Raw genomic sequence first — 24606 nt, 5'->3', positions numbered from 1 at the left:
TACCTGATTGTGAAAGGAAGCTTAAGGCAGAGTTAATATTACCTAGATGACAATATTTGTCAGACAAAAAAAAAAAAAAAAAAAAAAATAGGCTTGAACTTTGAATATTGATCCTGAATTTATTAGTTCTTTATGGTATGTCTTTGGCAGATCATAATTCATCACCAAAGGAGTAAAAAAAAAATTGGAACTTTAATACCATGCGCTATTTAATATCTTTATTCAAGAGAAAATACTGTCATGGTTATCAAGCATTGAATTGCTCAGAGCTGTCATCTGTGCCTCATAGAAACATCCTTTTGTTGATATTTTGTAGCACAAACCCAGTAGTCACTCTAAACAACAAGAGACATAAAAAGTTGTAAAAAGTTGTGTAGATGTATTTGCCATGCTAATGTTAAAAATTTTTGAGAAATAATTAGTTGGATATTTTTATATGAATATAATTAATGTGTATGAATCTGTACAATATGAATATGTAGATTCATATTTACATGAATATAAAGAATAAACAGTACATATTTAAAAATTAATCTTCTTTTTTTGAGACAAGTATTTCATTAACTGTGAAGAAAGATATGTGGTTATCCTTTTTTACTGTTTAAGTCAATTAATCCTCGGTTGTCTGTTACCAGCACTTGGATAGAAATTCAAGATGAGGAGTTTGATAAGCTAAATGGATGCAGTGAGACAGATCTTGTACCAGTGAAGGTATACTGAATTATATAAGCTGGGGATGTGGTCTGTAAATTTGATTTTTGACAGCAGATAGAAAATCCTGACTGTGTTGTAATACTACAGGCAATCTTCATGCTATGTTTGTAAGATGGAAGGTCTTCACAAGGCCTCTTCCTGGGACAGTTCATATAAGAATCCGTGAGAAAGGACAGAGGGAATGCCCAAACTAATTAGTAGTGATCCCTTTGGAGTCTGTATCCACCTATAAAATTGATGTCCAAGGTATATGGAGTGAAATTAAGAGAAAGCTATAAATTAAGTCAGCTATTATTTTTTGTAGATTGTGTGAGGATTATAGCGAATCTGTGTTCAAAATCCTTGAATCAATAATACGAAAAACAGAATTTCATGAAGAGGACTGTAGTAGCGTCATACTTTCTGGTGTACTGTCTGCTGTGACTGTGTTGTCTGGTCAGCTGTCTCTAATGAAGTTATTTTTCTCACTCCCCAGTATGTTCTTACTTTGCCTTTCAGTAAAAATTGGGAGATAAGAATAGTGAAGTGCAATTGAATTTAGTCTAGTAAGTGCCTTTCTTACTCGTAAGTACTGCTTGTTAAATTTCATTTTGAAAAATGAAGCTGTATTTAGTGTAAATGTGAAGGATCCTAGTGAGAAGAAAAGCACCCCAAACCATTAAAAGAAAAAAAAAAAAATCTGCTCTTTTTGCTGCTGTATAATTTTAAAGTTATTTAGCAATTTGTACTATATTTAAGGAAAAAAAAGATTGCTGACTACTTGGGCACCAGAATGAAAGTAAAATGAAAATTTTTAAAGGAGGATCTTATACCCTTTAAGAAGGAAAAATAAAATTTGCAAGTTCCTAGCAGACCCTTAATTAAATTGGAATGTTGCTATGCTACCTTAATACATTAGGGAGAAACTCTTAAGGCTGTCTGCTGACTGCAGTATACTGCAGGTTACATTGTTAAGCTTCTTTGTGGAACAGAAGCAAGCTCTACCTCCATAAATAACTTTAATGAGTGGTGGTAGGATACAGCTTTGCACTCTTGTACTTGTTGCCTACATAGAGGACTTTATACCCCAGTACTTGCCACTATCTGCAGTCTAAACAGCAGATATCAAATTTTTATAATTCTCGCTGAATGATGGTTACTCTCTTGCAGCATTTGCCTTCACTTTTAAGAAGAGAGAAGATAATTAATGGCTCTTTCCCTAGAAATCTGTCATGTCCTGGCTTACTCAAGACAGATGTCAAGAATGAGAGATTTTCTAGCGCATCCTTCTGCAAGTACTGTTAGACAGATTGTCAGTATGTGTAAGTTTCTGTTGACTGAAGGTCACAGAATGGTGGTCTCCTCACAATGGATACCCAGCTTTCTGGCTGAGCTGAAAAAAAGGTCCACTGCATCTATTGAGCAAAATGGAGAGCTTCAAGAAGCTGTTGTAAGAATTCCATAAAAGCAGATTGTTCTTCCAAGCTAATCCTGCAGCAGTGCTCTGGTACTGTACTAACACAAATGTTCCTCTTTAGTGTGATACAAGCAAATGAGTCAAACCGTCTTTCCAAAAAACAGTTTCTAAAGCAGTTGGAAAGTTTACCATAGTACAGTAGTAGGTCAAATTTGAACACATATATAGTTTGCATTGTGCTTTCAGTCTGAATTGAAGGCAGCAATCTTCACATGGTATACTGCAAAAAAGTCTCTATATCCAGAAATAGCTGAATTTAAGTGAAGAATAAGGTAATTCTGATATACTACATATGTTATCTGTCAGTTCAGAACTTACAGCTCACAAGCAAACTTCTAGATAAGAGTATTAATGTAGTGTAAGTATAGATACTTCTAGATAAAAGTACAACTGTAGTATAAACGTAAGCCATTACCATCTATTAGTCACTGTAAAGCCTCCTAAATTTAATGTACACCAGACATAACATATTATAAATGCTAAAGATAAGGACCTCTCTTGATTCATCACAGGCAATGCTTGCTGTTTTCAGTTCACAGCTACCATTGCTACTCTGTTTTTTATGGTAGGAAGGAACAAAAAGAAATGAAAGGAAATGACTACTTCAAAAAAAAAAAAAAAAAAAAAGAAAAGGCTTTTGTTGTTGTTTTGGTGGTGTGTTTTGTGGTTTTGATTGCTTGTTTTAAAGAATTAAAACTGAATCCAGTCTTCACCATACTTTCAGCATTTCAGCAATTGGAAAGCAGTTCATCTTCATTATGCACTAAAAAAAACCCACATTTCTCTTATTTTTATCTTTTGATGCCTGTTTTATAAAAGCTACATTTTCTTAACAATTAGCTGTCTAAAGCTCCTGATATTCCTCACAAGTAAATGGATTGTTTAGAGGAGAAGGTTCATAACTTCATCTAGACTAAAAATAATTCTGGTTTTGTTGAATTGAATGGAGTAATGCCAATTGAATGGAGAACTAGAATATATTCAGTCAATTTCTGTAGAATTACATAGAAAAATAGTGCATTCACCTTTCTGGAGTGGAAAGAATTATAAAGAAAAGAAACCACAGAAACATCTTTTCTTTCTTTCTTCTCTTTTTTCCTCCTCAGAGACATAAAGGAGATCACATTAAAAAAAAAAAAAAAAAAAAAAAAAAAAAATTCATAATCTTCTCTCTGACAGTCATAGCTCATGTTTCAATCTATGACTGCAATATTAGAGGAAGTTCTATGCATGTTCTTTATCTCTGATACCTAGCCACTCTCCTGTCTTCACAGAAATCCTTCTGAAATTTAGATTCCAATCTAGAAATTGGGGCTAATACAAGAGATCTCTGTGCTTCTGTGAAGTCCCACTGTGAGATGTAACTTGCTGTAATCTTCACTGGTTCTACTTGCTGCTATTATATCTTGACAGTTCTTGAGCTTTCTATATTACAGAGCATATGGACAGCAGTATGAGTACAGAAATTAAGATATTTTCCCCAGGTTACTTGGATTGAGGTTTTAAAATCATTCTTGCAGTTCAACATCAGATATTGGCAACCAATTGTGGTAATAACCACCATTAAGCACGCTTGTAGATATAGTAGATATAGTTAGAAATATCAGGCAAGTAGTAAAAGATACTTGTACTTGCTTACATGTACATGAAAGCTTCCAGACTAAATGGCCCACTATCTGATACAGATCTGTAAGGCAGAAAAATGCTGGTAATAAATACACTGTACAGTGTCAGTATTTCAATGCAGTGTTAGCACTTCAATTGTTTAGCACTTTGTCATTATACTTTTTAGCCCATAACCACATGGAGCTGGTGTGAAGTACACTGGTCTGATACCAGAAATCTTCTGCAGCATACTTTTGGAAGCAGGTTTGGAATACATTATCAATGTATTTGTCTTGAAGTATTTTAGTGGCGCTTAATAATGACAGTCTGAAAATATATTTAGTGTATTTATCTTCACACATTGTTCTGCAATAGCGAATGTAAATAAGAATCCAGAAAACAGTTATCAGCCAGAGAGATCTGGATACAGCAATATTTTTGTCATTCAGCAGTATTTTTTATGTACTTACCCTGGAGCAGTAGTTAGAAATTAAAACAAAAAATATTTTTTCCTGGTAGGAATAATTTAGAAATAATTTTGGATTATATTTAATAAAGAATATCAGGTATACCTATGCATAAACAAATTGAAGTATTGATGTGCAAGCTTCCATATTGATATTGACTTTAACTACATGATTAGATGATATTTTCTCATAGGAGCTCTGTGTCACTCAGTGTACAAAATGATAAAGCAACCTAAATTTCGTACTTGTATATTAGTCAGTAATATGTTCTCTTTTTTGTTACTATTTGTTTACCATAAGGATGTCAGCTGCTTCAAAGCTGCCCAGAGTATGTACATTTTCAGCAACTATTGTATAGGCATATCCATTGCACGTAACATTGCATCTGTAAATGGTTAAAAATTTACCAAGTTGTAAGAAACTGAGAACAACATTTTACAATGGCAGATATTTAAGATCCTTAGTAATAGGTGGTATCTGTGCTGTGTCTGATTATAGAATGGCTTGGTTGGAGGGGACTTCAAAGATCATCTGTACAAGTCAGCATAAAAATTCAAAGTTTTACTACAAACAAGCATACTTATATCCTTGGGTAACACCAATTATCAAATGTATTCTGCTTTGAACAGACATTTTTCATATTTATTTTGAACTTTGGATTCCTCACTTTCTTTAAAACATCTTTAAAGTAGCAGAATAATTGCTTGGAATCTTTTAATAATCCAATCTGTTAATATCTTGACATTTTATAATATTAAATGACTTTTGTTTCAAAGCATGCTGTCACACACATGAACTTTGCCTTTTTAGCTAGCTGAGTTACTACTTTTCCTCTTACTTTATTACTTTAATTAAATGAAAATTAAATTTCCATCACACTAAAAATCTATCCTAAAAATGTGACGTCCAAGTGATTACATTAGTAGTCTGCAGCTGGCTTGGTGTACTTACCATGGTTATCCCTCATAGATCTTGCTAAAGTGGAAGTCTGTGGTCAATCCATGAATTTAGAATACTGTATCAGTACTTCAGAATCTGATTTGGTAGGAGAAAGGAAGTAGCCCTTCTGTTACTGGAAATTTTACCGTTTTGTTTAACTGTGTGGTTTGCTCCAAAAGTAACGTCTCCTATCTATTTTCATGGAAACAACAACAAAGAACACAATAATACTGTTTGATAATGCCAATTCTCATCTACAAAACACTATTTTCCAACACAGTTACCACTATTGTTATGCATTGACAGTGAAAAACTGGAGTCTGCATGCCACACTTCTAAAAACTTGCACCAGTGGAGGTGACTCACTATCACTGTCGCCACTGCTGGAACACCACCCACCATGTCACTGTGCTTACATCCACTGTTTGGTCTCTATGAGCATATAGTAAGCGTTGATGAATGTCAGTAGGTGCAATTTTTTCCACGTGGAGGAACTCAGTGACACACCTTTGCTTCATATGCACTTCCATGTGAGACACCATTTTGTGTGACTGCCTCTCTGCTTTTGTTGTCACATGACTACAAAATGTAATAAAATGTTGGTGGTAAGGTTCAATCTGTAATGCCGTACTACCTGCATCCACCTCTGACATCATGGGCCAACATTTCTATGGCACGAATTTTCTTTCAGGTTCTTTTAATTATTTATATTTAAAAACTAGTTCAGAGCTCACCAAAACCCCCTCTGACTTAAAATTTATATGAAAGATTTCCTCAGCCAAGAATCAGAAGATCATAGCACATGTATCATATATTGAAGTGTCTTGGCAAGAGTAAGCTTTGGGGATACTACACAGGGAACTGGAAACAGCACATCCCCAGTAGTCCTTGCCTATTCCCACTGTAGTAAGGACTGAGCTGAGTCTCAGGTGATCCAGTGTTACCACCATCTGTGGCCTGTTCTCTAGGTTGAAAAGAACAAATTCCTGAGATATCTATTGAGTTTCAAGTAGGAACTCATTATGTATTTCTTGAAGACTACAGTATATATTATCAACTACTAGTGGCAGATAATTATAATGCTACTTATCTATCTGAACGCAGTTCTTCTGTTGGAGGAAAAGAAAGTAGCTGCAGTGAGGTGGGTGTCAGTCTCTTCTCTCAGGTGACAAGGGATAGGATGCAGAGAAGTGGTCTTGAGTTATTCCAGGGGAGGTTAAATTGAATATTGGAAAAAATTTCTTCATGGAAAGGATGGTAGGCATTGGAACAGTGAGGTGAAGGAGTCCCCATTCCTGGAGGCAATTAAGAGACATGTGCATATGGCACTTAAGGGCATAATTTTTTGTAGTTTACTTGTAGTGTTAGGTAAATGGTTGGTCTTAATGATCTAAAGGTCTTTTCCAACCTAAGTGATTCTGTGATTTTGATATGCAGATGAAAACATCAAATATGAGATATTTAATGCATTTCTGGAAGGTGTACAAATATTGTGATAAGAATAATACAGGAATCTGCAGAATAGGACAGAACAATTTCTAATATTTAATCCAATTTAGTTTTAAATGTCATAGCATGTTGGTTTTCTAAAGGTTGAGTAGTACACACTTCAGTGTGTACATAAAGTCCACATTTGAATGGAAATATGATGCAGAAGTTCTGGCTCCCAGTCCTGCCTCTGCTGCTGGCAACTTTCATTCCAGCATATTCGCTTAGTCCCTCGTGTAATGCTGGGAGCAAAGTTCATCCATGCTCCACTCACATGCAGACTCTCTTGTGCTCTTGAGACTAGGCTGGAGCAGCACTGTGAGGTATCTTAGTTTAGGGCCAGCAACAAAGAGCTAATTTGTCGTTATTTTTTGGAGCAATACGCAATACATCTAGTCAGCATGTAGTGTGAAGCTCATGTTTTCAAATTATCTTGCAGATACATGCTAAATTTTGCCAACTACTTTAATGCATTAATTCATCAGTTTTTTCAGTCCTGAACTAGAATATAACCTCTCTCTTTTTTCAGAGGTCTTGTGAGGATGTGTTTAGGTTCAATGCCTTATTAAATCAATCCAGTCAATGGTGGATGGTTGCCAAAACTTCCAGTGGGTGCAGAAGGCTCTGTGGCCCCTACATTCATGCAACTCCCAACAACAGAAGTATCAGGTCAAAGTTTGTTGTAGAGATCTAGGAAGATACTTGTAGGTAATTGTTATAGTCCCCCTGAGTCATCACATAGTTTCACTCCTAATTTTATTTCACTAGCTGCCTCCTAAATTGAGTCATTTTCCCACTTGCAATATTCAAAGGTGTACAAATAGTGTATGCAAGAGCACCTGTGACCTATTCATTGCCCAGCAGTGATAGATTTGGTAATAATGTGCTTGCTATTCTGGCTGTGCTGCACTTTGGTAAAATCTAAGGCTTAATTGGAATACACCCTGACCTTGGTCTTGATCATGGGGCATAGAATGGACATAATTGCTATGAATCTACTGAGAGATATAATGGCAAAATGTCATATTGCTAATTTTGGCTACTCATACCCTTTTGGGAAAAAAAAAACAAAAAACAACAAAACAAAAACCAAAACAAACAACAGTGCACCTAAACTCTCAGTAAAAAAAAAAATGTATGGCACATTCATAAAAGTCCTAAAACAGGTAATTTTCCAAAAAATTAACTACTTACAATTCTCTGTACCTATTTTTTTTCTCTCAAAATGCTATCACAGTATGATAATTGCATTGCCTCTAACAGTTTTCTGTTCCTTCATAATTAAATAAACAGCTTGTAAATTGCACAACACAAAATGCCTGCGTTCTACTCTTACCTTAAGGGGTTTCCATAGTTACCAAGGACAAGAAATTTGACCATCAGTTGCCAGACTCGAGGCTATTCACAGCCATAACTTTTTATTTTCTGTCTCTTTTTCACTTTGTCTCTATGTTTATTAACAGAATGAGGGAGTAATTTGGACTCAGTTAGCCACTACAAATGCAGTGATGTAAAATGGACCGTGGTGCTTTAGTGTGTTAGCTGGATTTGTTTCTCCCAGGTCTTTTGGAATAATGCATACTAGCAATGCAGTCTATAGTTACCAAGGTTATGAAATACTTATCTAGCACTTCTCCAACTCAGTATCAAATAATTCATGTCTTAAAATAGGGAAGCATCTTTCTTAACACAGTGTTACAGTGTAGATGTATTTAGGCAGATATGCATTCTAATTGATACAAAAAAAAAAAAAAAAAAAAAAAAAAAAAGCATGAATGCAGACTTTGCATTGCTACTTTACAATAATTTACTTTTATCATTCAGGTCCCTCCATTTTGCGTATTACAAAATGTATTTGGAAAAACTGCACTTTGTAAAGCACAAACACCATTCCTTATACCCGTGAAGTAGACAATCCTCTGATCTTCTTATCTCAAAAAAAAAATCTTAATTTTTTTCTAAATTAATTCAGTTTTTTACCAGAGCATCCCTGTTGCCAATGCATAGAAAGTACTGCTAATTCACAAAGATATTTTTATCAAATTAAAATATTTCTATCTCCTAGATTATGCTAGCTCCTGAGGTTACAAACTCAGTAATGATCAAAGGATCTTGTGTTTTAGAGGAAGAAATATCCACCATTAGCATATTCGGTAAAATAATATATATATTGTTAAATGCTATTGGTTTTTAGCTTTAAAATCTGAACTTGCATTTCATAAGAGTTGGATGAAACTTTCATAAGGACAAATATATAATCTAATATCCATTTCTTCTATTTGATCTTCCTTGTTCTGGTTGTATATGCATACAGTTGTGTGAGCATTGTCAGACTACGTGGTGTTTTGATCTGACGTTTCCATCATCTGTATCTTATTGTTTGTGAGTAAGGAGGCAATTTGGGAAGGAACAAGGGGAAAAGTCTTGGAATGTACCAGTCACGCTTTTTTTGCCATTGTGTCTGCACCAAATACACATTTTAATATCCTTTAGATGTAACCTGACATTTTTTACCTGTTTCTTTAAAATCTTGTAGCCTGTTGTTGAAAATGATTCTATTTATAGTGTTTCATATCTCCATGTAACAACTGATAATATGCTACCAAACTAAAACTGGTTTGTTTGGAATTAAGTATATTGTAGTGCCTTTAAATAGATGTCTTAAATCACTGCTAGTCTGTTTAAAAAAAAAAAAAAGAAAAAAAAAAGTACCACAGTGCTCTAAAATGGTGACCTTAATGTGGCAGAAATGAAAAATGCAGCGGTTTGGAACACTGCTGTAGCATATCATATAATTTTTTACTAAGGGTTTCTTTTTTATTAACTTGTTTGTGGTTCACAGATGTCTTCTAAAAAGAGTAACTGTCATTTCGCTTTGATAATAAACCAAAAACAGATTGAGAAAGCATCCTTTCAATCATTATTGATATATTGCAGTTTAGTGGCTGTTCACTGATGTATATACCTTCAGGTGAAATCCTGAAGGTATTTGTATGACTTTTGTTTATATCATGGTTGGCACATAGTGACATGCTACTATAAGTAATTAAGAAAATTATGGTATCCAGGCTCTTGCAAAATTGCTTCTATGCAGTCATGTTGTTCACTCTACATAAATATCTGCCTTAGAAGAATACAGAAGATGAAAGTATAGCAATATGTTAAAAGAAACAGTGTTTTATCAAATGAATTAGTGAAAAGAGAAGAGCAAAATACGACTTGAATAATTTGAGGGATCAGTGTTGTGATAGAAAACGTTTTTGCCTTCACATAATTGGTTTGAACTAAGCCCAAGTCAATACAGAATGCAAGTTCCTAATGTCTACATGGGGTTTCAAGAAAATGAATCCAAATTAACTTTGAAAAGAGACTGGCTAAACTGCATTACATTCTTTTATGGACACTGTTAATTGAAATTACAGTGGCCTTGATTCAATTTAGCTTAAATTAAATTCTAAATAAGAGTGTCCACACAAAGATTTAATGCAATATAATTAACCCACTTTAAAAGTTAATTCCAATTAAATTTCTAGAATGTTTCTGGGTGTACTATTACCAAGCTGTAATGTGATAGCCTTCATGAAAGAATTTAAGTTCTTTCATAGTGAAAAGTTAGTTCATAGATTGCTTCCATTTACACAACTGTGAGTAGTCTGAAGGAAATTACTTTTTTTCTTTACACCTTTAGGGTGATATCCTCACAAAGTATCACAATCAATAAAACAACCCAACAAACTACTCTTAATAAAAATAATATATAGGTAAATATAAAAATAAAGAAATATCAATTTTCTGATATTTCCTGTGGTTATCCTGTAAATAGCAAATGTTTTCGCTTGTATTGAGAATACAAAGTACTAGTCAAACTTGGGAGTAAAAGAAAATGTATAAATAAAGGGACATGTAAAACTGATTTAGATTAAACTCTCATTTAAATTAAACTCTATAAGCCTTAGGAAGGCATACTGGAGGAAACATGAAATCATGTGAAATAAAGCTGTTTTCTGTATACCAAAATGAAATAAAAGAATGGAAAGGCAGACTGGATCAAACTTATCCTTGATTGAACTCCCCTGCAATGAATGGTGATTCAGGAGGATTGGATGTGTCCAACCACATTTAGGTCTTTCTGTTTAGTTTGTGTGATTCATTTAAGTCTTAGAGGGTTTTCAGAAGAGAACTGGAAAGCATTTGTGATACAGCAATATCCACCCTGCATCCTACACTTACATGCTTCAAGGGACTGTAGGAAATCTTGACTATGTCCCAGAGTGAAGCAATGAAACATGCAAAGAGGAAAATAATTTGTGTTGTGAGTTTTGATTTATCTGGTCTCACAAGTAATCAGTTTGCATGGCAGGGCTGCCTATCTATCCCTTTTTGGCCTCCACTGTATTTAACTGCAAATAAAATGACTAACAAATAGATAAAAGCTGCTGGGCTTTGAAACCTCGCAGGTTTTTAGGCATCATTGCAATGGCTCCCTAAGCTGCTTTTGAGACTTTTAAAGTCCTATAGCAGTGGAAAGGAAAATCTCATTTTTAAGAATGGAGGAAGGGATACACAGCTATATAGTTTCAGTGATAAAAAAAAGTAAGGCTAAGAAGAAAGAAACATGAGATCTACGTTAACAAGTCTATTTGCTGATTTTGTATAATTATTATTGTGATGCTCTATGAATAATATAGTATGGTTTTCTTTGTCAGTGGCAAAAACAAGGAACTTTTAAAAATGTCATTTTACTGAATATGAGCACGCGAAGTGTTTACACTTCAGCACTAGTCCACAGAGGTTCAGTCAGGTGGAAAGGATTTCAGGCCAGAAAAGGCAGGAAGAGGAACAAGAAAGTATAGTGAATGAATTTGAAGCAATGTGGTTCCATCAGCTCAACCCTTAACAGCCATATGGGGACAAAAATCTGAGGCTGCAGGAGCATTTGCAGAGCAGATGTTGGTGGAGAATTTCTGACCCCAGTGGATCTCTCTGCCCACAGTTCAGTCTCTGTTCAGGGATGAGGGCTGGCCCTTGTGTGTTTTACTGTTTTGCTCAGCTAAAACAGATTGTGTGCTTGCCTCCCAGTATCTATACTGCAATTTTCTTGGCTTCCTGTGCTGGCATTGCTGCTTGAAGGGATCAGTCTGAGACCCTGAGAGCATTCAGAGTTACTCAAAAGAGAGTCAAAAGAGTCACTTCTTCATAAGGTCATCCTGGGCTTTAGACCTATTTTATTACTCTTCTCCATGCTGTGTTTCGTGCAGAAACTATTTGCAGTGCTCCAGTGCTGATGTTACTGGAAGAGACTTCCCAGCATAATTAGCTGCTTACCACTCATATGTCCTCTTCATATGTTTGGAAATCTGCCATTTAATTTGCAGCTGTAGAGTGGCTTGTTTACTAAAATATGCAGATATCTTTGCAAAGGGTTTTTCTCTCAATAAGCTCTTTAAAAGGGTGTGGGATACATCATACATAACCGCGCCATATAAAGTGAAGAAAAGGTGAGTTTTCTGAAAATATCTGCATATTTACTTACTAAGTTGTAAAAAGTGTCCTCATCCAGAACTTTTCAGGCATAAACTTGAGGGAGTGTTGTAAAGATTTAATTGCACTGTAATCATTTAATCACCTGATATCTGATACTTTCTTACCATATTTTTAACGCAGTGATATATAGTCTCACATCTCATTCTTTTTTCAGTGGAGATGTATAGCACCAACTGAGGTGTATTAAATGATATAATATCATAAGCCATATATTAGGTTAAAGCTATGGCCTTTGCATCATGTTGCTCCGCTGTTGAAACTGTTACTCAAAGGACTACAGACTAGATAGAAAGCTGAGTTGCCAGATGCAACTGCCAGAGAGCTCATAAACTTGGGAAAATATCTTTGCCATCTGCATACCATATCAGATAGATCTTTCAGAAAGGCGTAGGAGTTCTTTTTTTGGAATCGAAGTCCATTGTTAAAGGAAAATCCTACAGTGGTTGAAGTGAGTATAGACTTTATACTGGTAAAATAACAAAAAGTGATGAAAGTTTAGTATGAAGCCGAAAACCTAATTATAAAAAATGGGGGGAAAAAAAGAGGGAATAAAAAAGGAATGAAAAATGAACCACCAATTTCATTACAGGGCCTGGGAGGAAGGCATCTTGACATCTCTGCATACACATTCTCGACAAAGTTAACTTTCAGTAGCGTAACAGCTGTATCCTTCAAGCTGCCTCTAAGAAGTCTGCAGAGATAGATTAGCTTTGTCATTCTTTACTCCATCTTCTGCATTGGAGCTTAAGAGGACAATGCTTTTTCCTTAGAGGAAAATGTGTACTACATCAGGACTAAGTATCCGGTAAGTAGAAGAGAGGTAGAAAATGCATATCAGGAGTCGATTTGAGTGAAGATTTTCTGAGTTCTGTGGAGAAAAAAAAAAAAAAAAAAAAAAAAAAAAAAAAAAAGAAAAAACCCTAAAAAAAAAAACTAAAGAAAACCCAAAAAACGAAAGCTATATATTTGTATGTATTTGTCTCTATGTGACCATAAAGAAAAAAATATATTACTATATAAGCAGAGTTTAAGAATTCTGATTGTGTCTGGGGAATAGTCAAAACAATAAGAGTATTCTTAGCCTTTTAAACAAATTTTAAATATATACAGCAGAGGGCACTAGTGTTATTGAATTGACCATTGAATTGATATTTTAGTACTAGACAGATGAAAACAAATCGCTCAGAAGACAAAGAGTTGTCAACATAGACTAAAGAAGCATGGTCTGGAACACAGACCATGTGTGGATTTATAAAGCTAAATCTTTGTGTCTCTAGCATAATAGACAGATACTGAATAACAAATTATTCTGAGTTCCAGGTAAATCTTTATGTAAAGCCTATTAACATACTTCCATAATGTTCTTCAAGACTTTAAATTAATTTTCCACTGTGTTTATGTACTGGCTACATTTTTTTTTCCCCAGGCTGTTTCCACACTCTTTATACTTAAAATGACTGAGACAACACTTCCTGAATACTTAAGCTCTTAGTAATGGAAAGATGCAAGCATAAAAGAAAGTGCTGTTTTTTTTTAATATGTTCCTTCTTACACAAGGAATCTCACCACAGGATATTAGCCTCATGCAAAACTTGCAGGTTGGAAGTGAGGATTTTCAAGAGGTTGCCTGGCATAGCTTCTGCTGGCCAAGGTGACCTTTTTATATCATCAGATCCTCTGTACTTCAGTCCTGTATTCAAATAAAATGTTTTTATCATTATTGTCTTTTTTAACCCATGGAGCATGTGTGTATTGATGGAAAAAGAATTTCTGAATAAAGGAGTGAATTAAGAGAATGACGGGAGATGGTGAATCAAGAAGTTGGAACAGGAAGGAAGTGCCTTGCAGGTCTTGCAGTATGGGTTGAAATGATTGGCTTTATGGAGACTGGCAAAGCAGTTGAGCATAGTTTATGCATGTGCTGGTTGATGTTGAAGACATCTGCTCTCTCAAGTTTGTTATGTTTTTATATGCTTAGTAGTGTTTGCTACACTTTCTTGTTTCATCCAGTAGCTTGTCTAATCCTTCAGGATATCCCATGTACAGGAATGAGAGTACATAGTAGCAAAAAGAAAGGTAGAGAAGTCCTATGCCCTGTTGCAAAGCTGGCCTTTAACAGCAAATGCATACGAGACAAAACATAAAACAAAGCTGCAGCTCTACAATCCTCATTGTGCTTACCCAGGCCACACTAGCCATATAAGAACAACAATCAGTTCTGAAGCTTGATAGGGCAGGCTGAGTTCTTCTCTCAGTAACAGTGAAGACAATAACGTTGTTCCAATGCAGTAGAAGAATAATTTGTTGTGGTTATGCATCTGTTTTGTTACGGATTAGTGGAGTCACTAAGGGATAAGTTTTAGAAGAGTAGAAAAAAATGAGGCAGGAAAATGATAAACCTGCACAATAAAACAAAACTAGGGACAAAAAATACAGGTAAAATATTAGGAGCTATCACAGAAGATGATTAATAAATATTCAGCATCAAAATTCATAATCACAGATTTTAACTAATGAGCTTGAAATCAATATTAGATTCATTGATGTCTGACCACAACAGGCAGATTCCTCTTCATGGAATCCTTTTAATCCCCCTTTTTACAGATAGTTTTACTACAGTGGATTTTTTATTTAAGAAAACTTGTCTTTTGGTATGCTTTAGTGATTACTTTAGAAATGTTTATCCCTATATTTAACAAGCAAAAGCTTGGGATAGGGGTAAAGACACAAGAGCATCTTCTGAATGACCCTATAAGCCCACATAAAAACAAAGGCATTACAGCAGCCACCCCTCATCAGAGTCTAGTATGTCACCCTAAACCCATGAAGCCAATGGTCAGGAGGGCTGTTATTGGCAAAAGGAAGGAAATGAGAGGCAGGAGCACTGTAACATCTGACATTACAGCCATGGTGTTCTCCAGAATCATGTGACAGAAGTTAAGCCACAGAGAAGGAAGTTCGGTTACTTGCTCAAGGTTGCAAAACACATTAGTTTCATGAATCTTTCATACCAAGATTGATGTTTTATAAATAACACTTACAGAGCAAATCAAACAAACAGCCCAGATCTTCCAATTTCCATTCACAGGTATCTGTCATTGGCTTTTTTTCTGCAGTAAATTATTAAATGTGAGATGAGAACTCTGGCCAGATCTGAACCATTATAACAAGTTCAAAAAAATGCCTAAATGAATTCTCAAAACATACATTGTCTGAATATATAATTAGAGAGAGTCTTTCAGTAAATGAATTGCTGTGAGATGCAGGTTAGTATATATTCTTTACAGAAAGATAGCTTCTTCAAACAAAATGAAACAATTCAGAGCCTGGAGTGGAAAACCTTTGCCTTTTAGTATTTTATTTTACTGAATACATGTATTATGTACCAGAGTGCTCTAGGTTAGAAATATGCTCCAAGCTTGCTGTAATTTATAAGACTTCACTTTTGGCTGATTTATAGGAAATTTCATTAATCTCTACAGCAGAGGGACCTTGTAGAAAGAAGCAGATTGAAAGTTAACTGAAGGCTAGGGGCTTGAAGAATTACCACAAATGAATCAGTACTGAAAGACTTAGAATGGTAATGATCATTTTTAGTGTAAAAATCTTTTTCCTCCTTACAGTAAGATCTGTATGATTTTTTCTTTAAGAGATGCTAATGAAATTGTCAACCCTGCAGGTACACATATTTTTCAGAATTTAAATGGCTATTCTTATTTCTGTGTTGGGCACACATATACTAATGAGTGTTTCTCTGCTGCTGGTGCCAAAAAAAAGAATTGAAGAGGAAATATCGTGAATTTGGATGATACTGTTTAATGATAGGGAAGAACTGGTGCTCAGTGTGTTTCTTTTGTATTTTGTGATTAAAATCTAAAATAGGGAGATACTGCCCTAACATTTCCATGATCTACTACATTTAGTATTAAAAGTTTTATTTTTATTCAGACTCTAATGTAGGAACTCCATTTATAATGACAAACAATTTCACCCATTAAAAAATACAGGAATTGTCACTCCCTCTTCATATTATCTGTTGTTTGAATTTATTTATAATGTGTTAAGAAAGTTGAAACCTTAAACATTCATTATTATTATCTTATTTTTTCGGGGGGGATGAGGGAGGTGCTTGCCACTTCTTTCAACTCTCTTCTTGATTTAGAATATTTCTTTTAAGTATGGAGTGCTGCTGAAATTGTTATCTGCCTCTGTCATCATATCACATGCATTATACTTTAGAATGAGAAGGAAAAGTCTGGACATTTCTTATCTCGTTGTGAATTACAGCTAGCATAACTGTACAGGAACTGAAATATTAGACTTTGCATAGCTATTTGTGCTACGATTTGATTAAATTGGTAGAGTTGTGTGAAAGAACTTGAGAAGTCTCTCTTTATTTAGAGAGCACATTTAAATATTTGGGATTAATTTAATGTCCTTCTTCTCCCTTCTTTCTTTCAGACTATTCAAATTCCAGAAGGACCAACACTAGATAAATTATGAATGTTGAACAAGATGACCTTACATCCACAGCAGATAATGATAGGTCCTAGGTTTAACAGGGCCCTATTTGACCCCCTGCTTGTGGTGCTGCTGGCTCTTCAGCTTCTTGTGGTAGCTGGTCTAGTGAGGGCTCAAACTTGCCCTTCAGTCTGCTCCTGCAGCAACCAGTTCAGTAAAGTGATTTGTGTACGGAAAAATCTGAGAGACGTGCCAGACGGCATCTCCACCAACACCCGGTTACTCAACCTACATGAGAACCAGATCCAAATCATTAAGGTGAATAGCTTCAAGCATCTGAGGCACTTAGAAATACTGCAGCTCAGCAGGAATCACATCAGAACAATTGAAATAGGGGCCTTCAATGGTCTGGCCAATCTTAATACTTTGGAACTCTTTGACAATCGTCTGACCACTATCCCAAATGGAGCTTTTGTATACTTGTCAAAACTGAAGGAACTTTGGTTGAGAAACAACCCCATTGAGAGCATACCCTCTTATGCTTTTAACAGAATCCCTTCTCTCCGGAGACTGGATTTGGGAGAATTGAAAAGGCTTTCATACATCTCAGAAGGTGCCTTTGAAGGTCTGTCCAACTTAAGATATTTGAACCTTGCCATGTGCAATCTGCGAGAGATTCCTAACCTCACTCCACTTGTAAAACTGGATGAGTTAGACCTTTCTGGAAATCACTTGACTGCCATCCGGCCAGGTTCCTTCCAAGGGTTAATGCATCTTCAGAAATTGTGGATGATACAGTCCCAGATTCAAGTGATAGAAAGGAATGCTTTTGATAACCTTCAATCACTTGTGGAGATCAATCTGGCACACAACAATCTAACACTACTGCCTCATGACCTGTTCACACCACTCCGTCTAGAAAGGATCCACTTGCATCACAATCCTTGGAACTGCAACTGTGATATCCTTTGGCTCAGCTGGTGGATTAAAGACAAGGCACCCTCTAATACTGCATGCTGTGCCCGTTGCCACACACCTCCCAGTTTGAAAGGAAGGTACATTGGTGAGCTGGACCTGAACTATTTCACGTGTTATGCTCCAGTCATAGTGGAGCCACCAGCAGACCTGAACGTCACTGAAGGCATGGCTGCAGAGATGAAATGCCGGGCATCAACCTCCCTGACCTCTGTATCTTGGATTACTCCAAATGGATCTGTTATGACACATGGGGCATACAGAGTTCGGATTGCTGTGCTCAGTGATGGCACATTAAATTTTACAAAGGTAACTGTGCAAGACACGGGTTTGTATACATGCATGGTGAGTAACTCTGTTGGGAATACCACAGCTTCTGCCACACTGAATGTGACTGCCCTGGATAACCCCGGCTATACATATTTTTCAACTGTCACAGTGGAGACTGTGGAACCTTCTCAGGATGAGGCACAGACAACAGAGCAGGTTGGGCCCACACCAGTTACCAACTGGGAGACCACTAACATGACAACCTCACTCACTCCACAGAGCACAAGATCAACAGAAAAAACGTTCACCATTCCTGTGACGGACGCAAACAACGGGATCCCAGGAATAGATGAGGTTATGAAGACTACTAAAATCATAATTGGTTGTTTTGTGGCTATCACTCTCATGGCTGCTGTGATGCTGGTAATTTTCTACAAAATGAGGAAACAGCATCACCGGCAAAACCATCATGCTCCAACACGGACTGTAGAAATCATAAACGTGGATGATGAGCTTACAGGTGACACACCCTTAGAGAGTCACTTGCCCATGCCAGCAATTGAGCATGAGCACCTAAATCACTATAACTCTTATAAGTCTCCTTTCAACCACACAACAACAGTTAACACAATAAATTCAATACACAGTTCAGTGCATGAACCGTTATTGATCCGAATGAACTCAAAAGACAATGTACAAGAGACTCAAATCTAAAACGTTTATGACATTATGGGGTGGGGGTGGGAAAAACAAAATATGGTTTATAAAAAAAATGACACAAATGACTGGGCTAAATCTACTGTTTCAAAAAGTGTCTTTACAAAGAAAAAGAAATTTATTTATTAAAAATTCTATTGTGATCTAAAGCAGACAAAATTATGTGTATTCCTCAGAACCTCTTTTTGCTGCACTTATTTACCCCCTCCTCCCCTTTTTAATTCCCAGCCAACCCTGGTTCCCATTTGCCATATTTTTCATAGGAGATCTTGATTCCGTACAGGAACTGGCCTAGGAAATTTTGTAAGATTTCTGTTACACTTTGGGAATTTTTATGGTGAATACTAGTGGTGAGATTCAGTCTATTTTGTCACTTCTTTTTCTCTTTTTTTGTTTTCTCATGCTCTTTATGAAATTATTCAACAGGGAATGGAATATTAGCAGCAACTTTACAAGTGAGCAAACATACAAGCAAAACTTTTTTTCCTCCGTGTAATGATTTGATTATTTGCTCTGTATTTACCAAAAGGAGCATTCTGTGAAAAAAAAAAAAAAAAAAAAAGGAAGAAAAAGTAAAAAATAAAATAAAATTAATCTACTTGTGAAAACCTATAAAACCCATGATCTTTTAAGCAATTCTAGAATCAGAATTTGTAGTTCAAACACTATACTAAGATTATAAATAAAATACTGGTGTTTTTTTTTTTTTGTACTTGGATATAGTTCATTTTTAGTGTGGCTTTAAAGATCAAAAGCTTGTTAAAATTCTTACAACATTCTGCTTTGATGGTCCAAAAAATAATTGCATTAAAAATAATAGTTAAAATATTTTGGATCATTACTGAAGAATAGCACAGTTTTCATTTTAGTGTACATAAGCAGCACACTAGCAAACAAGGTTGCTTGAATTTTAATGCAAAATTATGATTATTTTCTTCTCATGGCGTTATCAGTTATGTTTTATATTACAATATGTATTCCACAATATCAGGAAAAGTTATACAAAAAGTTTCGGGTATCACTGAATTTATTAGACAAAGGTGAAAACTATGTTCTTTTTTTGTTTTGTTTTTTTTTCTTTGCTATCTATATTTCTCAGTCAATAAGAAAATTCATTTTCTTTTCATTGCATCAAAGCTAGTGGTTCCCAGTTTAGTTGTTGTGGTAATTCTAGACATAAATATGAAATATGTTTAGATATCCATAAGATCTATAATCAGAGCTGTATCTCTATGTACAAAATTAAATCAAAATTTGAAGTTCTAACTAAGATGAAATCCAAGAATTTTGATTAAAAACAAACAAAAAAATCAGAAAGAACAAACTTGGCCAAATCAGAAGAGAAAGAGTTAACATGACTTGTATGACAGTTAGATTGCATATAGCATAATCAGCCTATTTGAATTAAAACTCAGACTTGTTTGCCAATAGGAAGTGTACATCCTTTTCAATTCTGTTTATGTACATCTCTTGATTTAGCTTGTTGTTGTAGAATGGAGTATACCTTGTATGTTGAAAGCTAAAAGGAAGTTTTTGCATAAGGAAAAAAGAGATTCAGGACATTGTATTCTTTCAAGTGCAGAAGTTCTTCCAAATTAAACTGTTTTACATATTGGTAACAAAGTAGAAGCATTTTAAAACAATTTAGGTTAAGAAAAAGAATCATGAATTAAATATCAGTTTTAAATGTCTTTTCACTGATTTCTGCATTTATCTACTCATACTTTTGTGATTCAGAATCCTGTTCCAGGTGAATAATGTACCTAATTCCTAACAAAATCTCTTTGGACTGTTCTGGTATGCTACAGCATGCAGAAAAAAGATCGTCCTGAACAGTATATTTCTCTTCCCTAAAATTAAGGAGGAATATCTGCCAGACAGGTTTAGGGGGTAAATATCTCTCTTTGGATGCACACTTCTCAAGGTTGCAAGGGAATGTTGCAAGAATGCCTGATTTTAAAAGGACACTGAAGGTATGTGACAATGAATCACTCTCTGCAAGGAGTCTGATAAGTATAATACAGAACGAAACCCAAAGTTCTATAATAATCTCAAAGAAACATTTGGCAAGACATTATCCTTTGATGTACTACAGGAAAAATAATATCTACTCTTAGAGAATTTTAATAGAGGACAAAGGTGGACCTGAATGTAAAATGCTGAAGTAGTGATTCCTCTCTTTGCCTACTTCTTCAAAGTGCATTACAGTTTTATTGCTGATTTCTTTTAAGCATTGTGATAAATTTTGTACAGAAATACAAATACATAGCTATTTGTACTTTGCCCATCCTTATGGTTACCAATATTAGGTCCATAGTCAATGCTTATCTGACAATTGAAAAGATTGTTTGCAGAAATCCTAAATCAACAGGTTCATGTTAAGAAAAGATGGCTACTATTTAATAGCCATTTTCTAAAGCGCTTATGGTCACCATGGTTTTATAAACATGTAGTTTTTACTAACTCCTGCAGGTTAGGTTTTGGAGGTTTTGGAGGTTTTGGAGCAGGACACAATATCAGTGACAGTAATACGGTAAAGTAATGCAAAATAACATCTGTGACTATTTAAAACAATATATACATTCTTATTAAGTATTAATCAGGTTATATTGGCTAAGTGAATAATATTAAAAACAATCATAAAAGCAATATATTCCCATGTGCTTATTATAGGGATAAAGAAAAGGTATTTTGGTATGTTTGCTTGGGATAAGATATATATTACACAGGAATCATACTAGCTATGACTTTCTCAACATCTTCCCTATCCTTCTTAGAATTATAGAGATCATTTTTGCAGATTATTTAAATACCAGAGTTAGAAAACGTCACAGCTTAAACTTTAAAATGAGTTCTGCAACAATGTGAAAGGTGTGCTGTGCACTTTCTTGTTATGGTTTTTAAATCAAGCTAATGCAGCCTAGAGCTACTCCAAAGACTACGATGTTAAATAAAAAAACTGAGTCTCCTGTATGGCAGAGGACAATTGATAGTAAGCTCTAATGAACTATATCGTGCAGATAACATTCTGGATGAACCCACAATCCAAAAGAGTTGTGGGAAAAAAGTGACCTTACGAACTATTACAATTCTTAGTGGGCTCACGAGAAGTTATTTTTCAGATCATATGATGAGATTTGAATATGTTTGCCTGTTATCCTATATGAATACAAAGAACAAAGCATTTTCTGGACAAGTCGTTAAGTTTTACAAATCTTTTCTTATACAGAAATAACATGAAAAGGAAAACAAGTGAGTTCCATTCAATTAACTATACAAGATAGATATTTCATTTTACTTTGAAAAGGGCTAAATGTATGAAAAGTAAATGTTTTGGGTTTTTTTTTTGCTAAAATATTTTAATGCATTAAAAATTATATGTAACATTTTCAAAATTCCTTTTTCCACTGGTGGCATTATAGGTTAATCTCAGCATTTGAGAAAAGATAACCAAGTTAATATTCAAATGTACTAGCTTCATAGATACGACCATTCCTGTAGCCCTTCAGTAATGAGTGGAAAATCTTTGCAATCTATTCTCCCCATTTTCCCATTTTTATATGAATCATAGAATCATAGAATGGCCTGGGTTGAAAAGAGTCACAATGATCATCTAGTTTCAACCCCCCTGCTATGTGCAGGGTTGCCAACCACTAGACCAGACTGCCCAGAGCCACATCCAGCCTGGATGAGCTAAGTACATCATATTTTGAAATTCTCATTTTTTTTCTAAGTCCAGGTACTGAAGGACTAGGAAATCTTAGGAGCTACCTTGTAATTTCATATTTTAAAAAAGTAAACAAAGAAGTAATATATTCTTATCTTCAAGATGTAATAAGGAGAGTTAGACTTCAGTATTTTTCTGTTTTTCTTACTGTAACTGTTTCATATATCTTTTTCTCATTCATGCAGATGCCCAAGAATCTTCAGCTCAAACTTGTACATGAAATTCAGTCTACAGTTAGGCTGTAGACATTTTATTTTGGAGGTGGTATTACTTACTGATACTGTAGTAGAATAGCATCAACAGCTACCACAACTGAAATATAAGAGAGCTAGCAGGGTGTTCATGAGAAGGGAATGAGCTTGAGGAGACTCTGGAAAACCTATCTGTTAAATCCTCAATGTCTGCTGGCATTGCATACTCCTTCTGTGGTGGTGTCCCATGGAAACACTGTGATTGTGTGTACTTTGGGGCGAAAAGAGCATGGTATGGTAGAAAAGCTGTGAGATGGGAACAACTTCCTTGAGTACTTCCCACCTAACAGCATGGTGTAACAGCTCAGCTTCTGACATGCAGCACATGGCTTGAAATGAGGGAATTATTTTTCTTGTTTATTAGATTTAAGGTTTAGTGTGCACTAAACAGCTTTAAACCTTAAGGAATTAAAAAAAAAAAAAAAAAAAAGCGCCACAGGTCTACAGTGTAAATCTTACACAAACAACAAAGTCATTATATTTCAACAGAATGCTAAACTTGTTTGAAGAAGTTTGGGTAAGTCTTTGCAGTATTAAGAACTCTTCGAAACAAATAAGGTTTGTACTGGAGTAGTTGCATGCTTCTATTTGCTTCAGAAAGAATAACTCATGATTTGATTAGGGGAGTTTTATTGGACAAAACAGTGTGTTTAATTTGTCTTGGTTTTAGTTTTGTTTTTTTGTACTTTATAAACTCATGCCTAGGATGTTATTCAGAGTAATCTCCAAAGGGCTAAATTGGTGAACCCTGACTAACTTTTATAACAGATAAATATATTCTATATTGTAATTCTAATGACGTTTTCAATTTTGGAATGATGAGGATATTTTGCAATGATGACATTATCAGATGATGATTTTATGGCTATCTTTTGTAAAAGAAAAAGGAAAATACTGTCTGTCATTTTTGAGAACATTGAAAACCCAATCTTATGCAAAAGTAGAAAATAGTTGGAAAAAGAAATTGGAACATTATTGAAAATAACAGTAAATGTAATGATTCCTGGAAATCAGATAATTTAGGTGATCTTTACAACTTTTCCAATAGCATAATAAGAAACAAAAATTTGAGTGACTTTTCTACATATTGTTTAAAATGTTAAAGATTTCTGGCTGTCCTAGCCACAAATTTCCATTTTCATTTGAATATCACAGTACGTGTATGATGTAATGTGGTCTTTCAGCTCTGGAACCATTTCTCAGACAGTCCATCCACACTTCATCCATTGCAGTTCATGTTTAACATTCTCTTGGGCTGTCCTCGGTCTTGAAATGACTTGTGCAGTGAAAGATTCTTCGGTTTCTTTGATCATCTAGTTCAATAGCAATATATGTTTCTGATATCAGTTTGGAGAAGATGGTTTCGTATGGATTATATTTGCATCAGATTTAATATATAAATGGAAATTTTATTTTATTTTGGTAGACAATGTTGAATCCTGTTAACTTCAGAAGTACTTCTGTTCCTTTCAGAGAAGTTTTAAACTCAAGTACAAACAATAATAACAAAAATTAAAGGTAACTTATAGCTGTGACCTATGGGTCTAGATGTGTGTAGTATTTAAAAAGTGATTCTACAGATGAGATAAAAGGAACAGAAGGAATGCATAACAGAGAATGCATTAAGAATGATGGAATAAGTTACCTGGGAAAGAATCTGGTAAAAATCTACTAACTGGAGTTAGTAGATCACAGCATTAATCCAACTCCTATGTATAATTTAATTCTGTAATGCATAATTGAATTTGATTTAATTTCCTTATTTAATTTCTCAAAAGGATAGATACTTTTACTGGTCTGAGTCAGTGGGAGTCTAAGTTCTTTTTGTGACAGTACCCATTGCCCTGTACTTGGTTTGCCATTCACGTCACACTGTTGAACTATTCTCTGAAGCAGTCTTCATAAGGTACTCACCTCTCCACCTTGTCTTCAAATTGAATTCCAGTAGTCAGTGGGACAGAAAACAGGTCAGTGTTGTAGTACTAAGTAGAG

At 35.0% G+C, this 24606-nt stretch overlaps 1 protein-coding gene across 9 annotated transcripts in view; it reads left to right on the top strand.

Annotated features, from left to right (window-relative positions):
* Positions 1 to 21965, top strand: part of LRRC4C (leucine rich repeat containing 4C) — a 464862-nt gene extending 442897 nt beyond the window's left edge. For 7 of the 9 annotated variants that reach the window (XM_052693750.1, XM_052693754.1, XM_052693749.1 and 4 more), the window contains 2 exons: positions 12803 to 13018; positions 16675 to 21965. In XM_052693750.1, coding sequence (XP_052549710.1) covers positions 16717 to 18633 — 1917 coding nt within the window. In that variant the 5' untranslated portion in view covers positions 12803 to 13018; positions 16675 to 16716 and the 3' untranslated portion in view covers positions 18634 to 21965. The remainder of the gene's footprint in view (positions 1 to 12802; positions 13019 to 16674) is intronic. The other 2 variants (XM_052693759.1, XM_052693758.1) reach the window with 1 other exon arrangement.
* The last annotated feature ends 2641 nt before the right edge of the window (positions 21966 to 24606 follow it).

The sequence above is a fragment of the Tympanuchus pallidicinctus genome, unplaced genomic scaffold, assembly GCF_026119805.1.
Source record: "Tympanuchus pallidicinctus isolate F22 unplaced genomic scaffold, pur_lepc_1.0 scaffold3, whole genome shotgun sequence".
In the NCBI taxonomy this organism is placed as follows: Eukaryota; Metazoa; Chordata; class Aves; order Galliformes; family Phasianidae; genus Tympanuchus; species Tympanuchus pallidicinctus.
This window is presented reverse-complemented; position numbering and strand designations above follow the sequence as displayed.